The sequence below is a fragment of the Galeopterus variegatus genome, unplaced genomic scaffold, assembly GCF_000696425.1.
Source record: "Galeopterus variegatus unplaced genomic scaffold, G_variegatus-3.0.2 Scaffold114, whole genome shotgun sequence".
In the NCBI taxonomy this organism is placed as follows: domain Eukaryota; kingdom Metazoa; phylum Chordata; class Mammalia; order Dermoptera; family Cynocephalidae; genus Galeopterus; species Galeopterus variegatus.
Genome location: NW_007726225.1, coordinates 544,044 through 565,250, shown reverse-complemented (window position 1 = coordinate 565,250; position 21,207 = coordinate 544,044). Strand labels below are relative to the sequence as shown.

At 34.9% G+C, this 21,207-nt stretch overlaps 1 protein-coding gene across 1 annotated transcript in view; it reads left to right on the top strand.

Annotated features, from left to right (window-relative positions):
• MOXD1 (monooxygenase, DBH-like 1) overlaps positions 1–21,207 on the top strand; it is a gene marked incomplete at its 5' end in the record, with an annotated part of 88,662 nt that overhangs the window by 17,452 nt on the left and 50,003 nt on the right. The window contains 3 exons of the mRNA XM_008586993.1: positions 5,708–5,854; positions 7,672–7,839; positions 7,977–8,060. Of these exons, the coding sequence (XP_008585215.1) occupies positions 5,708–5,854; positions 7,672–7,839; positions 7,977–8,060 (399 nt within the window). The remainder of the gene's footprint in view (positions 1–5,707; positions 5,855–7,671; positions 7,840–7,976; positions 8,061–21,207) is intronic.

Sequence of the window (21,207 nt, the reverse complement as noted above, 5' to 3'; positions counted from 1 at the left end):
ACATCTATTCTAAAGGTACAAATTTACAACCAGATTAACAAGATTAGCAGTCTATTTCTAGGCAATTACCATGTGGTGGAGAAGATAAAGTCTAGACCATATTGCACGCTACATGGGAGTGTAAACAGAGGAATAAGCATTCGGGGAAGGAATAATCACTTCCAGTTAAAATGATCAAAGATAAAATGTCATAGAGGAAATAGAATCATGAACCTTGAAGGAAAGGAAGAGAGTCAAGAGTAGGAGTCAGTGGTGAGGATAAGTCAGTAAAATGAAGAAAGGAAGAGGGAGAGAACGGAAGAACGTGAACAAAAGAGCTGAAAAAGGCCACGTATCTGAAGGGAGCAACAAGTGGGTAATAGAGGTCATGATGTAAGATTAATAATAGGTAACCTGGAAAGCCAGCTTAGGCTACATTTTAGGGAACCTGGAATCTAAATGATAGGACTTTGTACTACGTTATGTTGAATAAAATGCAATGACACACTGAGAGTGAGTTTTTAAGGAAGACCTTGACAGAAGTATGTAAATGGTAGCATCTCCACTGAGATACGAGAAGTAGAAATGAAATAGATGTAAAAGGCTGGTTATTTTTTGCAAGGGAATATTTGATAGGAGCAGGGATTGTCTGTGGAGGCATCAGTAATAGGGAAGAAGCTAAAAAAGACTGCAGTTTTGAATTTGGATGGCTGAAAGAATAGCAGTATAATTAAATGAAATCAGGATTTGTTATTCTCAGTCTTTTTGGTAATAGCCAGTCTAGCTGGGGTGAAATGATATCTCAGTGTGGTTTTGAACAATGCTGGAAAGGATGTGGAGAAAAGGGAACTCTTCTACACTTTTAATGGGACTGTAAATCGGTATAGCCATTATGGAAAACATCATGGAAGTTTCTCAGACAACTACAGATAGAACTAGCATACGATCCAGCAATCTTACTGCTGGGTATATACCCAGAGGAATGGAAATCATCATATTGAAGGGAAACCTGCACTCCCATATTTATTGCAGCTCTATTTACAGTAGCCAAGATATGGAACCAAACTAAACATCTATCAACAGACGACTGGATAAGGAAAATGTGGTATATATACACAATGGAATACTACTCAGCCATAGAAAAGAATGAAATTTTGCCATTTGCAGCAACATGGAAGAGCTTGGAGAAAATGATGTTCAGTGAGATAAACCAGGCACAGAAAGAGAAATACTGCATGTCCTCACCCCTGAGTGGGAGCTAAGAAACAAAGAAAGAAAGAAAGAAAGAAAGACCATAATAAAACATTGAACTTTCAGGAGGGAACAGACCTATAGTTACTAGAGGTGGGAAATGGGGAGGGGGCGGTGGGATAGGGAGTGATTGGGAAAGGGACACAAAAAGTAATTATGGTTTGTAATGATGAATATGCTAATAATATTGATTTGATTATCACATACTGTACATAAATACTAATAGTCAACTCTGTACCCCATTAATATGTATAAATAAAAATAAAAAAAGAAAATCAGGAAAACTAGTCTTACAGGCAAAGGGTGACTACAATTTTGGGTTTGTTGCATTTAAAATGATAGTAAGACTTCCAAGTGCAATCGACTTCTGGATATGTGATACTGAATGAAGGTGATTATTTGAAATTGTTGGAGTAGATGAGGTTCCTAAAGGATGAAATTTGAAGACCGAAAAATATAATGTTAAGGACAGAACTTTGAAATCCTTAGTTAGGAAGTGGAAGAGGAAAATAGAGCTGGGGAATAACAGAAATAACTTGTCAGAGGTGGACAATCAACAACGGGGCTTTCTGCAGGTGGAAAGTGCAGATAGCCTTGCCTTGTTCCTAGAACTTACTTGTTCCTAAACTTAAAAGGGGAGAGGACAGTCGTTGATCATTAAGTATGATGTCAGGTGTAGGTTTTTTATTGGTGCCATTTCTAAGGTTGAGGAAGTACCCTTCTACCACTAGCTTACTGAGAGACTACTATGAATGAATGTTTTCAAAAATTTGTTTGCATTTATTGAGATTAATGTCATATAGTTTTTCTTTTTTAGACTTTTGATATGATAAATTGTACTGATTGATTTTCTAATGTTGAAACAACTCTGAGTGGTTGTAATATATAGTCCTTTTTTATATATTGCTGGGTTCTATTTTCTAAGAAATATTTCTATTCTATTTTTAAGAAAATCTGCATGAGATTTTTCCATCAGAGATACTGATCTGTAATTTTTTTGTAATGTCATTGACTTTGGTATCAGGGTAATGCTGGTCAAAAAAGTGAGTTGGGAAGTGATCTCTCCTCTTTTTCCTCCTAGAAGTGTTTGTCAGGAACTGTTATCACCTATTCCTTAAATATTTGGTAAAATTTCAAGTGAAAGCATCTTGGCCTAGAATTTTCTTTTTAGGAAGGTTTTTATCAATAAGTAGATTATAGGGCTATTCACACTATCTCTGTTTTCCTGCATGAGTTTTGCTGCTTCATGTCTTTCCAGGACTTTGTTTCTCATGTAAATTATCCAATTTTTTTTGCATCGAGGTGTGCATAATATCATTAACTTTTTAATGTGTGTAGGATCTATTGTGATGTTTCTTGATTTAATTTACATCTTTTTTTTTATTTTTCCCATCTGCTCTTCATTTAATTTTTATCTTTTCCTGCTTCCTTTCAGATTGAGTATTTTTTATAATTCCATAAAGAAAGTATTTTTTAGGATAGAAAGAATACAGAATAGGAGCTCTCCTGTATCATAAATGAAAATCTCTCAATAGAGTGAGGTGTGAGGTCATAGCTGAGAGTGGGGAAATGTTGGCATCTTGTATAGAGAAAGTTTAGAATATTTGTTTTAGAAAGACTCTTGGGAAAACAAGAGATTAGAATGTGGATTTCCAAGCATTAGTGAAGGCCCAGCTAAAATAAATATGTAAATAATAATACTATTTGGATAGCTCAGGCATACTGTGATCAAATCTGAAGATATATCTCCTACATTGGCCTTAAAAATGGGAAAATATGGGAAAATGTGAAAAAACTGTAATTGAATTACAGTGATGGTTAGTTTTAATAAGATTCAACCATATTTTCCCTCACTAAAGTTGAAGACTTCTTTTAGACAGTCACATTTTTCCAGGAGTCCAGAAGTTTGAAATAATTGGAAGCTGTCTTTTCTAAATATTAAACATTCAGTGGTTTACACAGGGAAGATGAGCCCAAGGGATCTTCCGTGAGCTGAGTGAAGTTTCTGCCATTTTCTCATAGCTAAATTATCTGAAAAGCCAGAAGAAGGTGGAATAGCTGGAAGGAGTTGGTAGTGTTGAGTGGAAATAGAATGAGTGGAAATAGAATGAGTGGAAAATTGGCAGGGCAGCTGGATATTTTCTGGAACTAATGGTTTTGGAAACATATTTGCAAGACTAGGATAATTATTCTACTCTTTGAACTGATTACAATTTGTATGGTATTCTTTTTGTTTGTACAAACTGTGATTGCTTGAATCATGTAGTGAAATATGAGTTCAGTATAAAGGCACAGTTAGTTAACCTAAATCCCTCTTTGTCCATAAACATTGTTAGTTCGTTTACATATTGACAATCTGTGTGATGAAAATGGGAAAATTACGGTATCATAGTATTTCATTTAAATTGCTTTTAGAATTACAATCTGGTTCTCAGAATAAATTTCTGACAGATTCCAACTTCAGCAGTAGAAAGTAACATTTTATGTGAAAAACTGATGTAGCTAGTTTCTGTAGACAGAGAAAAATAAAAAATAATTAACTGACCCATCCTATTCCAGCAGTCATCACTACAGTGTAGGACAGTGAAGAAAAATGCAGACTGGGATCAGACTGCCAGGGTTTGAGGACTGCCTTTACAGTTTACCAGCTGTTTACCCCTGGTACAATTGCACTTTGTGCTTCAGTGTCTCTATCTATAAAATGAGAAAATAGTTTTATCTCATAAATTTCATATGGTGGCTAAAAATGTTAATACATGTAACACGCTTAAACAGAGCCTGGTATATAGAATGTACTCATAAGCTGTAGTTATTGCCACCACGGTGAAGAAAGGTTAGTTAGACTTTGTGCATTGCCAATAATTTGGTGTGTTAACATATTAAAAAATATCTAGAGCTGGTGCTCTGGATGTCAAATTTACACACTCTTGATAATTACCTTAAACAGGTACTAGGAATAAAAATGCAAAATGCCATCCATTTGAGTGTGACTTTTATAGACAGTTTAAGGGTTTTACTTGTAGATTGTATTTTATCTGTTAAGCATAGCCATTGATTCTTTAAATACAATTTTAATGTAAGTAAAAGTAATTATAATTATGTTTCAGCATGTATATTCCTAATCAACTATAATTTTTGAAAAATAAAATATCAGGTACTGAAATAACAGTATAATTAAAGCAAATTTTGTGCCTGTTATAAATGATGAAAATTAACAGCATGATTTTGATAACTCATTATAGTAAGCTAACAGTAAAAGACATAGGAAAATATTTTTGGGGAAAAACAAACTATATTGCAAAAGAGGGAAAGGAATTAGCACTGAGTGGGCACTAACCATGGTAGGCTGTCCCCGCCTCCCTCTATGAACGATTGCATGTATTTATTTTTAAAAGTCTACAAAATATGGGGCCGGCCCGGTGGCGCACTGCGCTAGTGTGCCACTTGGGAAGCGCGGAGGCGCTCCCGCCGAGGGTTCGGATCCCACATACAGACCGGTTCCCGCTCACTCGCTGAGCGAGGCGCGGGGGCAACACCGTGGGTTGCAATCCCGTTGCCGGTCCCGGTCCGGTACGGGGGCTACACTGAGGGTTGCGATCCGTTGCCGGACACGGAAAAAAAAAAGACAAAAAAAAAAAAAAAAGTCCACAAAATAGGTATATATTATTCCCATTTTAGTAATGTTAAAACTAAAGCTCACATTTTGACTTCAACCCTTCTTCAAGGCTGTTTAAGGGTACAGCAGGGGTCAGATCCTAGTCATTTGATTTCAAAACCCATGATGTCTCTATTGTAGTTGTCTGCCTCCCAGAAGTGATATGTATACCATTGAACAAGCTTAGTACAAAATCATGGCTGACCCACAAAAACAAAACTTACCTAATTTTTCAATATCTTGTAATTTGGCTAGTTTCATTTCTTTGCATATTTTCCCATTGCATTTCATTTTAGTAAGCATGTGCCATTAAAGCTCACATTGAAACAACTAATAGCCCCCCATGGGTCTCTTTGCTTTTGTGAATGGCGAAGGTAAGTTCAACCAGGTTTAATAGTGGAAAGAATGTTAACCTTGGGACTGGTTCTGGCTTTGCCGATAAGTAGTTATTTTACTTTGGAGTAAGACATTTCACAGAGCTGATATCCCTCTTCTCATTTGTGCGATGAAGGAAAAGGACTCAATGATCTTGACTGGTCATTCATTCTATCTCTTTTAATGTTCTATGATATTATCACTTTGTACTGCCTTTTCCTGAAGGGCTAGAAGTTCAAATATGGACCAGTTTCCTAGGGAACTGATTCCCTACTTGGAATACTCCAACCCTTTGGAAATTCCAAGCATCGATAAAATGACTCTTAGATAAAGGATTTTGTAATAAGCTAACCCAGAACTGGTTTTTTAAGTTTCTATAAATTTTCTTAAATTCTTTTTATTCTGTGCTTAGAATATCCTGATTTTTCTTTTCCATATTTTCCACAGGACTATTTTACAAATGCAAATAGAGAGTTGAAAAAAGATGCTCAGCAAGATTACCACCTCGAATACGCCATGGAAAATAGTACACACACAATAATCGAATTTACCAGAGAACTGCATACATGTGACATAAATGACAAGACTATAACGGTAAGGAGTCTATGAGTGAAGGTATGCATGAATACATTGTATATTTACACTGTGAAACACTACAGAATAAAGGGAACAAGTATTTAAAACTAATCATTGACAATAAAGTCACATAGTCTTTTTTGGAATATCTTAAAAATCTCTTTAGAAGCCCCCCCCCCACACAAAAAATCTAAGACTATAAATTTCAATAAAGACAATTTTTGTGTAAAATTAAAATTTTTGAAGAGCTCTTTAAAATTTATAAGATTTTACCTATGAATGGATTTTAGCTTCTTCTCTATAAAGTTTGAAAGTAGACAACAGATAAACATTGGAAGAAATCTATTACACAAGAGAATATTAGGATATAATTCATTTGATTAATAACTGATTCATCTTTGTAAATTTCTAAAAATCAAGATGAATAGTGTCTGATTATAATTGCCTATTGACATATGATACAAGATTACTTATTTTCAGACTTCATGCAAAAATTAATATCTTCCTGCATATGTAAACTAAATATTCAGAGGCTATATAATTCATGTGTTACTTTGGAACATCCATGAATTGCTTGGGACAATTTTATTTAATATAGAACAATATAATTATCTTTTATATTTTATGTAAATCAAAGCTTTAACAATGAGAATGTAAAAAATCTGAAGCAGTCCTGACTAACATTTAGCATAAAGAGTAAAGAGGAAGAAAAAAACACATGCAAAGACATGGATCACTTCTTATATAATATGCAGTGCAACTATGTTTTAATTGGAATGATAATTATAGTCATTTGACTTATTAAGATAGAATAGAGCAAAAAGAACATTTAAAATACATAGCTTTTGCTTTATTGTTTATTTTCAAAGTTCTTATTATAAAGTTCTGGCAAAACACTTTTATCTGCGGGAGGATTTATATCCCAGCAAACCTTCCCTGCCCCACAACCCTTTAGGCAATCTCTCTGGTTGCTCAGTGGGAGCCAGTTTCATTTCATAGTACTTTCCCTAGTTGGGCTACCCCACTCCCTTGGAAATTCCTAGGATTCATAAAATGACTGTAGATCATAACAAGAATACAGCTGACCCTTGAACAACATAAGGGGATAGGGGCACTGACTTTCTCCACAGCTGAAAAATCCTTGTATAACTTTTGACTCTCCCAAAACTTAAGTAGTAATAGCCTACTTTTGACTGGAAGCTTTATTGATAACATAAACAGTCGACTATTTCTATATTTGTATTATCTTTCAATTCTTTTTTTCCATGAACTTCTTGAAGTACCCTCATATTAATACTGTATTCTTCAATAAAGTGACCTAGAGAAAAGAAAATGTTATTAAGAAAATTGTAAGGAAGAGAAAATACACTTACAGTACTGTACTGTGTTTATCAATACTGTAAGTTTTCTTATTGAAGGAAATCCACCTGTAAGTAGACTTGTGCACTTCAAACCCGTGTTGTCCAAAGATCAACTATATTTGCTTGGTAACTACTAGTTGCTAGTTTAAAGTTTTGGTATGACAATGATTTACTGTTGTCAAATTTGTTAAAGCATAATTACTAAATTAATTGTCCTTCGCTGCATTTTGGAACACATAATCTTGAGTGCTGAGACAGATGATTCCTTCCAAAAGGTACCTGGTGTAATTTGGATCCTTAAAGACTTAATCAAATTTACACAATTCATGTTAGAGACCATGTTGAGAACTCCAAATGTCATTATTCTCTTTTCTTCACTTCTGTATCTCGCTTTAAATAGAGTTCTTTAAGCTCAACTCAGTGGTAAGGAAAGTGCTCTCATGAGACATAATCATGCCCATGTCTGATCACCAGGACAGCACTGTGAGAGTGATCTGGGCCTACCACCATGAAGATGTGGGAGAAGCCGGTCCCAAGTACCATGACTCCAATCGGGGAACCAAGAGTCTCCGGTTATTGAATCCTGAGAAAACCAATGTGTTGTCTACAGCCTTACCATACTTTGACCTAGTAAATCGGGACGTAAGTGTTTTTAGGTATTATGATTGTAGGGATGGGTTTATTGAAAGTGTATAAGAAAGTTTTTTTCTTACATTATTGTATTTAATAACATGTGAAGAGAATGTGACTGTGTCTTGCTCTCATTTTTATTAAGACAGGTCCCCATCCCAAAAAAAGGTACAACATATTGGTGCCAAATGTTTAAGATTCCTGTGTTCCGGGAGAAGCATCATGTGATAAAGGTACGTGACTCACTCACAGACTAAACTTACTTTGTACGAATAAAGGAAGAAATTGATGTCCTTAAAAACAGTAAAAAAGGTAGAAATGATTTTTAATTGTATGAAAGTTACTTAAGAAAAAACTGACTTTATCCTACACACTATTTTAAAAGTCTGGAAGCTTGAATTGTGGCTAGTATTTTGGTTATATCCTAATATTACATGTCAAAGATAAAAGTTTTGGGATACAACCGAACACCTCTAGTTATTTCTTTTTTTTTTTTTTTTGTCTTTTTCCGTGTCCGGCAACGGATCGCAACCCTCAGTGTTGCCCCCGTACCGGACCGGGACCGGCAACGGGATCGCAACCCTCGGTGTTGCTCCCGCGCCTCGCTCAGCCAGTGAGTGGGAACCGGTCTGTATGTGGGATCCGAACCCTCGGGCGGGAGCGCCGCCGCGCTTCCCAAGCGGCGCACTATAGCAGTGCGCCACCGGGCCGGCCCTCTAGTTATTTCTTTAGGTAACACTTCTACAATTGGAATTTCTGGAATTGCAATTAATTTATTCTTAAAATTTTTTTATGAAAAAGGTTTTTTTATTGAAACAATTGATTATACATATTTATGGAGTACAGAATTGACTATCAGTATCTGTGTACAGTATGGAATTTCAATTTAAAATAATGTGTTTATATATTAATAAATTATATCCAGGAAGGTTACATTTCCCACCAATAATGTTTGAGGATATCTGCTTCATTGGAAATATTGGATATTGTCATTCAAAATCATTGTTACAGTATTTTTTTGAAAATAGAAAAAGAAAGAATATTAGTGAATTTCTACAGAATTAAATAATACAGAATTGTGTAATAAATAAACCCAGTTTGCCTGTGGCACACAATTCCTTTCCACCCACCTGGGATGGCCTCCCAAAACTTTTGCATCTAATTAGTGAATGAACAAGTATTTTTAAAAAGTTACAGGTCCTTGGCTCTGTGCTAGTAATTATTAGCAGTTCCAAGGGCTGAAGATGTGATCTACACTCTCAAAGAACTTACTGTGAGATTGAAAGAGACATGGCCAAGACACAAGAAAGAATAAGGTAGAATTAAATGGTGCATGTGAAATACTGAAAACATTCAGAAGGCCAGACATTGCTGCCTTTCTCTTAGCCCTCAGACTATGTAATGAAGCAGTGTGGATGTGAGAAAGGAGCAAATTTCTAGACTCTGGAATCTAGAGGGAAATGCGTGGGTTTGAAACACAGGTCCACCCTTTAATTAACTGTGTGCCTTCAGGTAAATCACTCTGGGGTAATGCTGTAACCTTTGGTTTCCTCATCTGTAAAAGGAGGACATAGTACTTTCCCTACCAACCACAAAGCATTTTAGCAGAGATGGAAAACACTGAGGACATTCTATAAAGTGACTTAAATTTGTTAATTTCTAATATATTTGTCCAGTTACACAAATCTGCTTTTTGTTTACAAAATGATTCAAAACTTCATAGAGAGGCAAAAGGGGTGGGTTGAGGGAATGTTTATAGAGTTAATGTGTATTCCTAAATATTTATAGGATATTTTTGCAAACAGAGGACTTACCGACAATATGACTACAGATGAATCATTTACTTCTGTGTAGGACGTTAGTTTCTACTTTGTGCATATGAAAAGGGAATGAAAATTCTAATCATATATACTTAATACAGTGCCTAACTCCTTCCTCATACCGGTGAAAAGTCTTTCTCAGACAAAAAGAATGTTATATTTATATATACGTATTGTGTGTAATATATTACTGTGTGTTATTTGCAGCAAATTTAATTGGGACCTGGATTAAGGGACAAGAAATGGGTTCAGAAATGAAAAGAAATGCTTCACAAAATAGTTTCTTTATTATTTTTTCAGAAAAAAATAATTGATAGAGTGTAAAGTCCTTAACCACTTATATTAATGCATTTCTGTTATTGTTATTATTAATGCTAATAATAGAATTGAATGAAATAAAAATAATTGTCTACATTTAAGGGGGGTCAGTATATGTTCCAACCTTCTGTGTAGGATATTTGCTTGGTACTTCATCTAAGAATTGTTAGCTAGCTTTTCTATCACAAGCATAGCATAGTAATACTCAGATAAGTGGGCATAGAATTAAGTACTTCTGGGACCATATTGCTGTCCTAACTAGGCATTTGTATCAAGAGGGACCTTGGTGACATGAAGGGCTTTGGGAGCTTTTTTTTCCAACATGTAGAAGTCTACCAGACAACAAAAGTTCTTTACCTTGAGCAACAGGGGATTTGAAGGAGATACCGTAAGTCAGAGAAGAGTTCTCATGCAAACTTTTGTTGTTGCAGGGGACAGAGATTTGGTGGCTACAATTTAAAATTCTGTTATTATTGAAGAATAACACTTATAGGATAGATTCCTGATCTTGTTAAACCCTAAAACATTTTAAAGTTTATTAAGTATTATGAAACATATTCCTTGAAAATGTACTCAAACAGGATAATATACCAAAAAGGAAAAAAAAAAGAAGCTCTACTGAAAAAATAAATTTTAAATATTTAGGTTATATAAAATATTTTGAGGCAGTCTTTCAAAAATGGTTTTAATTTGCAACTTATTCCAGGTTATAATAAAATTTTAATACATTTTTGAAGTAGAATTCATAGATCTAGGACTTGTCTTAGGAAATGACCTAATTTCCATTCTCTTTTCCATAGCAGAGATGATTTCCAATAATTTACAAAAAGTATATATTGTTTTCATAGAATCAAAGACTACTGTTTGAAAAGCCATCTGATTAAGGGCTTCTTCTTATTCCTTATTTTATGTCCCATAAATCACTGTATCAAAAAGCCTCAGTTCTTCTCAGATACAAACAAAAAGTACTTCCATAGAAAAGAGAAAATTGCTTTCATATTGTATTATGAGGTGTGTCATTTGCAGTGAGTTTTAAGAATACTGATTACAGTAGTATTGTGAAGAATCAGTTTCACTGTCTGGACTCTAATTCAAACAAAAAAATAGTTCGTATTTGAAGTTTAAATGTTGATAATATACCTTTTTTTGTAGTTGTAATAACTGTGAAACTAAGCAGATAAAATATATCTGTGTTTGATCATAAAATATATTTAATGGGAATGACTAAATTCAAAAATATTAATTATATTTTTTATTTAAAGTTTAATAATATAAAAATTGTTTACTAGTAAAATTATAAAATAATAAAGTAAATTTCTTAAATTACTAAAGTTATAAAATAACAAACATAATGTCATCTGCAGGAAAGATGATATTAATAAAAATTATTGGTGGTTCCAGTTTTCTTGTAATTCCAATTTATTAATTTGTATTTTGACTCTTGTTTTTTAACTTTTTTTTTTTCAGTTATGAATATTCACGGGTACAGAACAAATTGTCACCACTTGTGCCTAAGATGTGATAGCTAGATCCACACTGGCAGCATGTCCATTACCACAAATTGTGATTATACCCCCTGTCCACCACCCAGTTATCCCCCCAATTATCCCTGACCTCCCTCCCCATCCCCCTTTCCCCCGCTCCACTTTGCATCCCTAGGTATGCTCTCTACCTCTGCAAGTCCAACGCACCACTGTGGTCTTTCTTTCCTTCCTTCTATCTCTCTTAGCTCCCACTTATGAGTGAGCTCATGTGGTATTTATCCCTCTGTGCTTTGCTTATTTCACTCAACCTAAGTTTCTCCAAGCTCATCCATGGTGTTGCAAATGGGAGAATTTCATTGTTTTTTATGGGAGAGTAGTAGTCCATGATGTATATATACAGCATTTTCCTTATCCAGTCGTCCATCAATGGACATTTAGTTTGGTTCCGTATCTTGGCTCTTGTGAATAGAGCTGTGATGAACATGGAAGTGCAGGTATCCCTTCAACATGATGATTTCCATTCCTCGGGGTGTATACCCAGAAGTGGGATTGCTGGATTGTATGGAAGATCTATCTGTAGTTGTTTAAGAAACCTCCATACTGTTCTCCATAGTGGTTGTACTTATTTACAGTCCCACCATCAGTGTAGGAGTGTTCCCTTCTCTCCACATCCTCACCAGCATTTGTTATTCTCTGTCTTTTTGATTATAGCCAGTCTAACTGGAGTGAGATGATACCTCAGTGTGGTTTTAATTTGCGTTTCCCTGATGACTAGTGATGTTGAGCACTCTTTCATGTACCTGTTGGCCATTTGTATATCTTCCTTTGAAAAATGTCTATTCAGCTCCTTTGCCCATTTTTTAATTGGGTTATTTGTTTTTTTGCTGTGTAATTGCTTGAGTTCCTTGTTTATTATGGGTGTTAATCCCTTGTTGGATGCATAGTTAGCAAAAATTTTCTCCTACTCTGTAGGTTGTCATTTTACTCTGTTTATTGTTTCCTTTGCTGTGCAGAAGCTTTTTAGTTTGATATAGTCCCATTTGTTTATTTTTTCTTTTGTTGCTCATGCTTTCAGGCTCATGTTGACAAAGTCTGTGCCCAGACCTAGTTCCTGAAGTGTTTCACCTATATTTTCCCTTAGGAATTTTACAGTTTCAGGTCTTATACTTAAGTCCTTAATCCATTTTGAGTTGATTTTAGTATATGGTGAGAGGTGCATGTCTAGTTTCATTCTTCTGCATATGGATATCCAATTTCGCCAGCATCACTTGTTGAAGAGGCAGTCTTTTCCCCAATGTATGTTTTTGTTCCCTTTGTCAAATATCAGATGGCTGTAAGGCTGAGGAGTGATTTCTGGGTTCTCTATTCTGCTCCACTGGTCTGAGTGTCTATTTCTATGCCAGTACCATGCCATTTGGTTACTATAGCTTTGTAGTATAATTTGAAGTCAGGTAGTGTTATGCCTACAGCTTTATTTTTTTTTTTTGCTCAGGATTGATTTGGCTATTTGGGGTCTTTTGTTGTTCCATATGAATGTTGAGATTGTTTTTTCCATTTCTGTGATGAATGTCATTGGAATTTTGATGGGGATTTCATTGAATCTGTAGATTTCTTTGGGCAGTATAGACATTTTCACAATGTTAATTCTTCCAATCCAAGAGCATGGAATGCCTTTCCTTCTTTTTGTATCTTCTTTAATTTCTTTCAATAGTGGTTTGTAGTGCTCATTGTAGAGATCTTTCACCTCCTTGGTTAAATTGATTCCTAGGTATTTTTTTTTTTATGATTGTTGTAAAGAAATAAAGGGCATCCAGATTGGAAAAGATGAAGTCAAACTATCCCTATTTGCAGATGACATGATACTATATATAGAAAAACCTAAAGACTCAATCAAAAAACACCTAGAGCTGGTTAATAACTTCAGTAATGTTGCAGGGTACAAAATAAATGCCCCCAAATCAGTTGCATTTATATTCTCCAATAACGTATTTTGATTCTTGAAAAAAGATTTAAAATTGTGACTTGAAAATGTATTTACTGTCAAATGACAGCATGTCACACTTGCAGGTAGATATGGATATTGTAGAAAAGAAAATTCTTGGAAATTTATATTAAAACCACACTTCTGGGCTGAGATCTCTGTGTCTCACATTTGAGACCCACTTTCCAACCTATCTCTCCATAGTTCAGCATGACCCTCTTTAAGCTTTGCCATAGGTGTAACTTTACCCTAAATTCAAAAATTTTTAGCGGTGATTCTTTCTACTTTCTTTAGTCAATAGTAATGTCATTATTGTGATTAATAGTAATGAATGTTTAGATATACTCTGCTAGAAGCTTGGGTTGTCAGTTTATTTATCACACTGCTTCTTTTGAGGGGCTTTTATTATTTGGGAATTCTCAAAGATAAACTATACTCCTAATTCATCTGTTTAAGCATGATGTGTCTTACTCAACTTCATAAATGCTTATTGATAGCCTATTATGTTAAAAGGGGAAAAAAGGAAAACAGGCAGAATCATCATCCCCTAGTCCTCTCCCCTTAAAGGACCAGCTTCCTAATAGGGAGGTAGTAAGCCTCATGATATAGCAGGTGGTTACTGCGATCGGATGGATGGCCTAGGTTTTAATCTCTTTTTTCCATTTATTTCATGTAACCAGGGGAAAGTTGTTAGCCACCCACAGCTCGGTTTTCTCATTTAAATGGGAATGGTACCTTCCTGTGGAGTTGTTTAGAATAAGGATTAAATAGGAGGTTTTTGTTTGTTTTGTTTTAAGTAAGCACAGTATCTAACACTTAGAAAACTCTTAATAAACCCAAATATTATCAGGCAATTTATTTTCAGCGTTGCTCTCTGAATGATTTTTTATTAAAAAGTACTATTTAGTGAGGAGACCCAGAAAAGGACAGAGCATCATGCTAAAAGGTTGACTACTGTGAATTCTAAGAAAAGATTACTCTTACTGGTTGTGCTGACCTCAGGCAAATTATTTACCTCTCTGTGCCAGTTTCCTCACCTGAAAATTGGGGAGAATAATAGTTTTTACCTAACAGGGTTGTTATGACTATTAAGTGAGTCAAATGAGTTTAATATTTGCAAAGTATTTAGAACAATGCCTGGCACATAGTGTCTATTAAATAAAGTAAATAGAGTAAATAAAATTATGTAGATCACTAGCAATACACAATTGCTAATCTATTGATTATCTTGTTAAGTTTCTGGATTACTGAAGGATCCCCAACCAACCAACCCATCCTAGACAATCAGGGTTCCAAATAAAGCCTAGATTGTTGACCATTTCATTTAGGGAGGTCATCCTGAAAGCTTTCTGCTTAGGAGAAATGTGGAGTTGAGGCAAACAAAACACTATCATCTTTGTCTTCATTATCAATAGATGAAGGAAGGGAAATGCAATGCTTTATTGACACTGAACACACATTTTTCTTTCCATGAAATTGCATGTTGCTGTTCTCTTTTATTGGTGGCATTCATAAATCTCAATAATTTAATTTGAGGAATGTTTCCTAGAACAAGAAAATCTAAGAATAATTGACATTGAATAGCCATGGAATGCCCTTGATGCGAGAGTACTGTAGAGCTATTAAATATTTACTCAAAAATTGATTTTCCTGTACTAGGCACATAACATGAACATTCGGCTGTTTATACCATGTTAGATGGACATTGCTGGTCAATTTCCCTCTTGTGTTCACTCCTTTTACTGAACAAAAGGGCACCGTCAAATGGGGAGCTTTATCATTGACACATTTCTGAAATGTCAAGTGTGATAGAGGTTTCCCTTCGTAAAAATGCATAAGCTTTCTGTGTTAAATTTAGTAAATTGTGGAAATTTGAACATGCTGTGTGAAACTACATGATTTTACAACTATTAGAATTAGCTCTTCTCTGACAGTATATCTCTCTCCCTCCTTTCTTTTTTTTCTGAAATGATATTTCAAAATACATTTTAATTGATGTGTTTTCCCCCCCGATGGAAATAGCATTTTGGTTTGTTATCAGGCTGCATTTCCACAGACTCCACGCTGCAGTTCTCATTGTTTCTTCATGTGTTCACCTCCATTTCACTTTATCATGTGGGAGACCAGTAGGTGTTTGCTGTGGCTGTGTTTTCACCCATATTCATTCCAATTCTGTAGAATGTTTTTTTGCTCACTGGTGTTTCTCTTTTATCCATTATTAATTCGACCATATTTCCTAAAGGCAAATATTTGGATCTTTAGATATATCTATTTAGCATGTTAAAACAAATTAACTTTCACAATATGAAAATACTTTCCACTCCTTTAAAATATTTTGCAACACTACTTAGTTATTAAATTTTTAATACCGAGGGATTACCATTACACCTGTGGGTTTCGTCATCCGTTGACAAAATTGGTGATTCTTGATCTTCTAGAAAAAGTTTTGCTATGAAATAAAAAAAACATCCCTTTCTTTGGGGTTTTTTGGTGCAAAGTTTACAAATGCCAAATAATCTTATCCTTTATATCCAACTATATCTGAAATTTTATATACCTTTATCTACTAGAAGAGATGAAAATACTTGGGCATTTATTGTATCTGAAACTATAACTTTGGACAGAAAAAACGTTGGACACCGCTCCTAACAGTAATGATTTGACTCAAATTAGTGTATTTTGAAGATTGCTGACTAGATCGCTCAATGTTGTAAAGTTTATTCTAGATCCTCTTGGCTTACGTCTACTTCACAGAAGCACTGGAGATGGTCTAAGCTACACGGGTGTTCTTAATAGTCACTTGAGAGTGCAAGGTAATTGAATTCACTTTGAAAGGATGTCTTTTCATGGAAGTGATTTATTGCTGGCTCTGTCACTAATTAACTTTCTGACCTTAGAGAAAGTACTTAACCTCGCCTGGTCCTCAAATTCCTTGTCTGTAAGATAAAGGGATTGGACCAGATGTTCTCAATTGGCTCTTTCTACTTCTAAATATCTATGACTTGAGGAAACAGAAAGTGGGGTCTGTGCTGGAGTTTGGATGCCCTGTGGCCTGTGAGTTCCCGACATGCTTGCTTCTCACAGTCCCTGGGCATGCCAGGGTGAAAATGCTTAGGAACCCACTGCCTCCCTTGAAGTTCAAAGGCTGCCTTCTCTAGTACCTTGGGCATGGGCTCTCTTAGCATATATTGGGAGGCTTTTCTAGAGCTTGCCAAAATGTGCCAGAATCCCCAGGAAAATCCAGAATGTTTAGAGGTGTCTGTGGCTGCTTGGTCTGTTAACAAAAATACCTGATTTTTTTTTTTTTTTTTTAAAGAGGCTCGTAGGCTTTCTTATCACTGGGCTATAAACGACTCACTTTTTAATCTTCAAATTCTCATCCACTCAACTGAGCCTGTTATGATATTATTTAATGACTATTAAGCTTCTATAACAACTGCTTATAGACACAAAAAGACAATGAAAATTGCAAGCATTCACATCAAATCAAACTATGAAACCACCAATCTTTACAGTGTTTATATTATCTGTGGCATAGTCTATGGGGTTGGACCGCATGATTGAAATCTTGGCATGGTCCACATCCTAGCGGTGTGGGATCTAGGGCAAGCCATTTAACTTCTTTGAATCTTGGGTTTCCATCTGTAAATAGAGTTAATAATAGATAGTATTTTCCTCAAATGTTAGCTGTCATAAAATGAGATAATATCTGTAGAGTGTTCATGTGTTTGGCATATATTAGATAGCTCAAAAAGTACTAGCTATATTCCCAATTTACTTTGGTTTTGGGGTACTTGTTAAATTGTGGAAATAATGTCCTTTTAAAATAAGGATAAAAATTAAGAGCACTGGGGTGAGCAAGGCTTTACTGAGATGGGTTGGTGCAATGCACAGGAATGGGCTTTGGAGACAGGTGGCATTTGTATTCTAACAGTGTTTTTCATTAGCTCCATGACCCTCGGCAACCTAAACTCTTCCAGAGCTTGAATCTTCAATTGTAAAGTAGGAAAAATAATTTTCAGTGAAGATTAAATAAATACAAGTAAAAACACCTGTTGCATAATAGGCTCATAATAGCTTGTTTTCTTCCCTGAAAGGGGATTATGGAGATGGAAGACTAGAACTTCATCTAGTATTTTCTCATACTTAGCGTCAGGGCTGCACTAAAACCATGGTAGGCACTAAGTTTCTACTTTATTTTGAAGAAAAGATTCCCTGGGAATTAGATTTCATAGTTTGCTTCCATTATTCTAAACCAAGTGAAATTCAAGCTAGTTTTCTCCTGTTCTTATCTAAGTAAGGATAAAAACCACCTGGTGACTATCCTATGGGAAATATTCTTTCACATTCTTAGGTCACCCGTTAGCTTTCCATTCTATGGCCTTAAGTAATGTCATTTTCAACAGACATAAAAAGATACTTATTTTTCTTAGTTTTTCTTCTACCACTCAACTCTACCCCTGATCTAGTATATCTTTTTCAAGTAGTCCAAGAGGTTAGATGACAAAATTGAAAGGCACTAGCCTATTTATTGCTAATCATTGGCTATAAGAATTGGTAAATAATTTAATTAACAGCACTTTAATTGAAAGAATAATAAGATATTTATGTTGAATTCAAGATGTTGATGGTACAATAGGATTAAGAGGTATGGTACCATTAAGACATGAATGACTTTTACTTACATACAGGAAGTATATAGATAAAATGCCTATTTTTTTTACTACTTTAAATGCTAAGATATTTATGTTGAAGTCTAGATGTCGATAGTGCAATAGGATTAAGAGGTATAGTAACACTAAGACATGAATGACTTTTACTTACATACAGGAAGTATATAGCTAAAATATTTACCTATTTTTTACTGTTTTACCTATTTTTAAATATATTTTCTCATTAGATTTTCACAGGCTTCCGTGAGGTACATTGAAGCACCACCACTTTCCAGATGAGCCCATGGAGGCATAGCAAGCTTTAGAAACTTGCTCAACATTATACAAATTATGTGAATCAGGGCCAAGACTGGAATACAGATATTACTAGCAAAACTAATGGACTTTCTCTCTATAGTTTTACTAGCATAGGCCTTATGATATTTTCAAAATGTATATGTTACAATGAAAAATAATTTGTGTGGGATATATATGATATCCAGCTACGAGTCTTTGAGTAAACCTCTGAGAGCCCAGGTCACTTTTTCTTTTTTTTTGACAACTTTATTGAGGTATAAATAGATATAAAAAAACTGTACATATTTAATATGTACAATTTGATGAGTTTGGACACATGCAAACATCTGTGATACTAGTCCACAGTCAAGGTAATAGACATATTCATCACCTCCCAAAGTTTCCTCATGGCCCTTTGTTTTTTGTTGTGGTAAGAACACTTAACATGAGATCTACCATCTTAAATTTTGCAGTGCGCAATGCCATATTATGACAGCTACTTTTGAGTCCTACAGGATCTGTGGATAGACTTAGGGTTACATGATCAGACCCCACCAGAACATTCCAGAAACACCAGTTCAAAGATCCTGGGAACTGACTTAGACTTAGTTGGATGGCATATGAGTACACAGAAGCCTGGTGTTCTCACCCTTGAGAGTTGGCAAGTGCTTATTGACAATGGATGACACATATAAAGTTTCGTTTGTGATTTATTGAAGTTATTTAAATAAGATTAGATTTAAGATGATTAGGCATCTGGCTACAAAAAGGGGCAGAATGTTTGTTAGATTTCAGAGATGATGTTATGGAGAAAAGGAATTAGAAATAATGTCAGTGGAAAGAAGGTAATGAGCCTGCTAATCATATTGGACACATCTTGTAGCCCAAGGATTGTGGGAAACAAGCCAACAGCCTTCTGTTTAAGCTGAGTTAAAATTGTCTTCAGAGTTAAGTGAAAATAATGGAAATAGACTGTTTTATTCCCCTTCACTATCATGGTCTATAAAAAGCAACTTGTGAGAGGAAATGCTAACATTTTCATTTGGCAGTTAAATTTATGACAGAATGCCTGAAGTGCCCAAAAACAAGAGGAGATATGTTGTTGGGAGAAAACTAGAAGCGTTGGCATCTCAGACTAGCATAAAAGCCAGACTTAGAGTCTAGGTTCTAATCCTGCCTTAACCATTGGTCAGCTGAAAATTAATGTGATTACACCGTGGTGCCTCTCAAGAGATTGAATGTTAATAACGCAATTCAAAGACTATAAATCTGTGTAACTGACAGGCTGTTTAAGTGATCTTCAACCCTTAAAATCCTATGACTTCTATCATTAAATACTGGAATTGACAAAGCTGGAAATTTGTAAAATAAGTTTATAAATACTTACGTATTTATAAAATGTATACATTTATAAAATAAACTGTAATAGAAGTTTGTCTTAAGAATTGTAATAGGAATGCAGATAATTTTTGTGTGTTCCCATAGCGTAGAGTATGCCAATTTCATTTTGATGTTTATTTTCAATGTAAAAAATTGTATATAATAAAAACAGGATGACATTCATTACCCTATTGATACAACAATAAAACTACTTACAGTTTTGATGAATGGAGCTTCTAGTAATTAGCAGAAAAAATTATATATGTAGTGGAAACTCACTTTTAATAGATGAGATATTTTATATTCAAGTTTATAAAACTCATAAGTCAGAGGATAGTTTTTTACAACTTTAATCAAGTTTAAAGGCTGCACGGTTGTATTCTTTACAATTTCCAGACTTTCTTGGTGCGTTTAATATGAATGTATTTCTACGTCAGAAATTCAGGTTGTACAAGAGTTTAATAATATATCTATTTTGTAAACAAAAATATTGGACTAACATATCAGAAATGTTATGGTTTAGTCTTGCTTCATTGAGTCATTGTTGTATTTTTCTTGATTCATAGCTTGATTGATTCTTGATTCATAGGGGGCATATTAGACTCATCAGAATAAAAACCTTTAGGAATGGAGACTGGTGGTTGCTGTTATTTGGAAAAGTTCCCTAAGTGACCCTAATAGAAATTCCCTGTTTGAGAATCCCTGTTTCATATTTATTAAAATTTCCCAGTAGACTGTATTTGTTAAGTTACATTTTATAGCACCTAGTAAGATGCCCTTCATATGAAGTAGCATGAAGACATATTTTTAGAGTAATAAACTATTTTATTCAACAGATAATGTAAAGATTGAACACACATAGAACATCCGTATCAAAATGCACTGTTAGTTATCTGCACACGAAGAACAACTAAGCTGTTTATGGTTTGGAGGTAGTTTCTTCCTTGATGCATTGCGTATTTCTTTGTGGAAGTGGAGAGGCAAAAATAACAGCTGTTTCCTAGAACCACAGCTGACTTTCACTGTAAAATTTGAACTAATTCACATATAAGGGATACTTTCTTCTATGAAGGGAAAGAGATTTATGTTTTAGTGAAATATATATGTCAAACTTCACCCTTTACATTAATGTTTATAATGTAATGGACCCATTTTATACTGAAGGCTACCTCACTGTCTTTAAAATGCATTCCCTTACCAACACAGAGAGATCTTATCAGTGAAATCTCACTGAGTTGCTCTATGAGGAGTCTTAAGGAAAGGCAAGACCATGTATGTAACTGTTAATAAGTGTGTAAATGCTACCCATAGCTTTTCAGCCTTTAGCTTGGCCAGAGGAAGTCCTTAAGATGTAGGAGAGGCACTTTGGTTTCTGGTATGTTTCAGAAATCAGATGTATACTCCATGTGCCCACGGTATGTCCTAGTCAGCTGGAAACATCCCTTCAC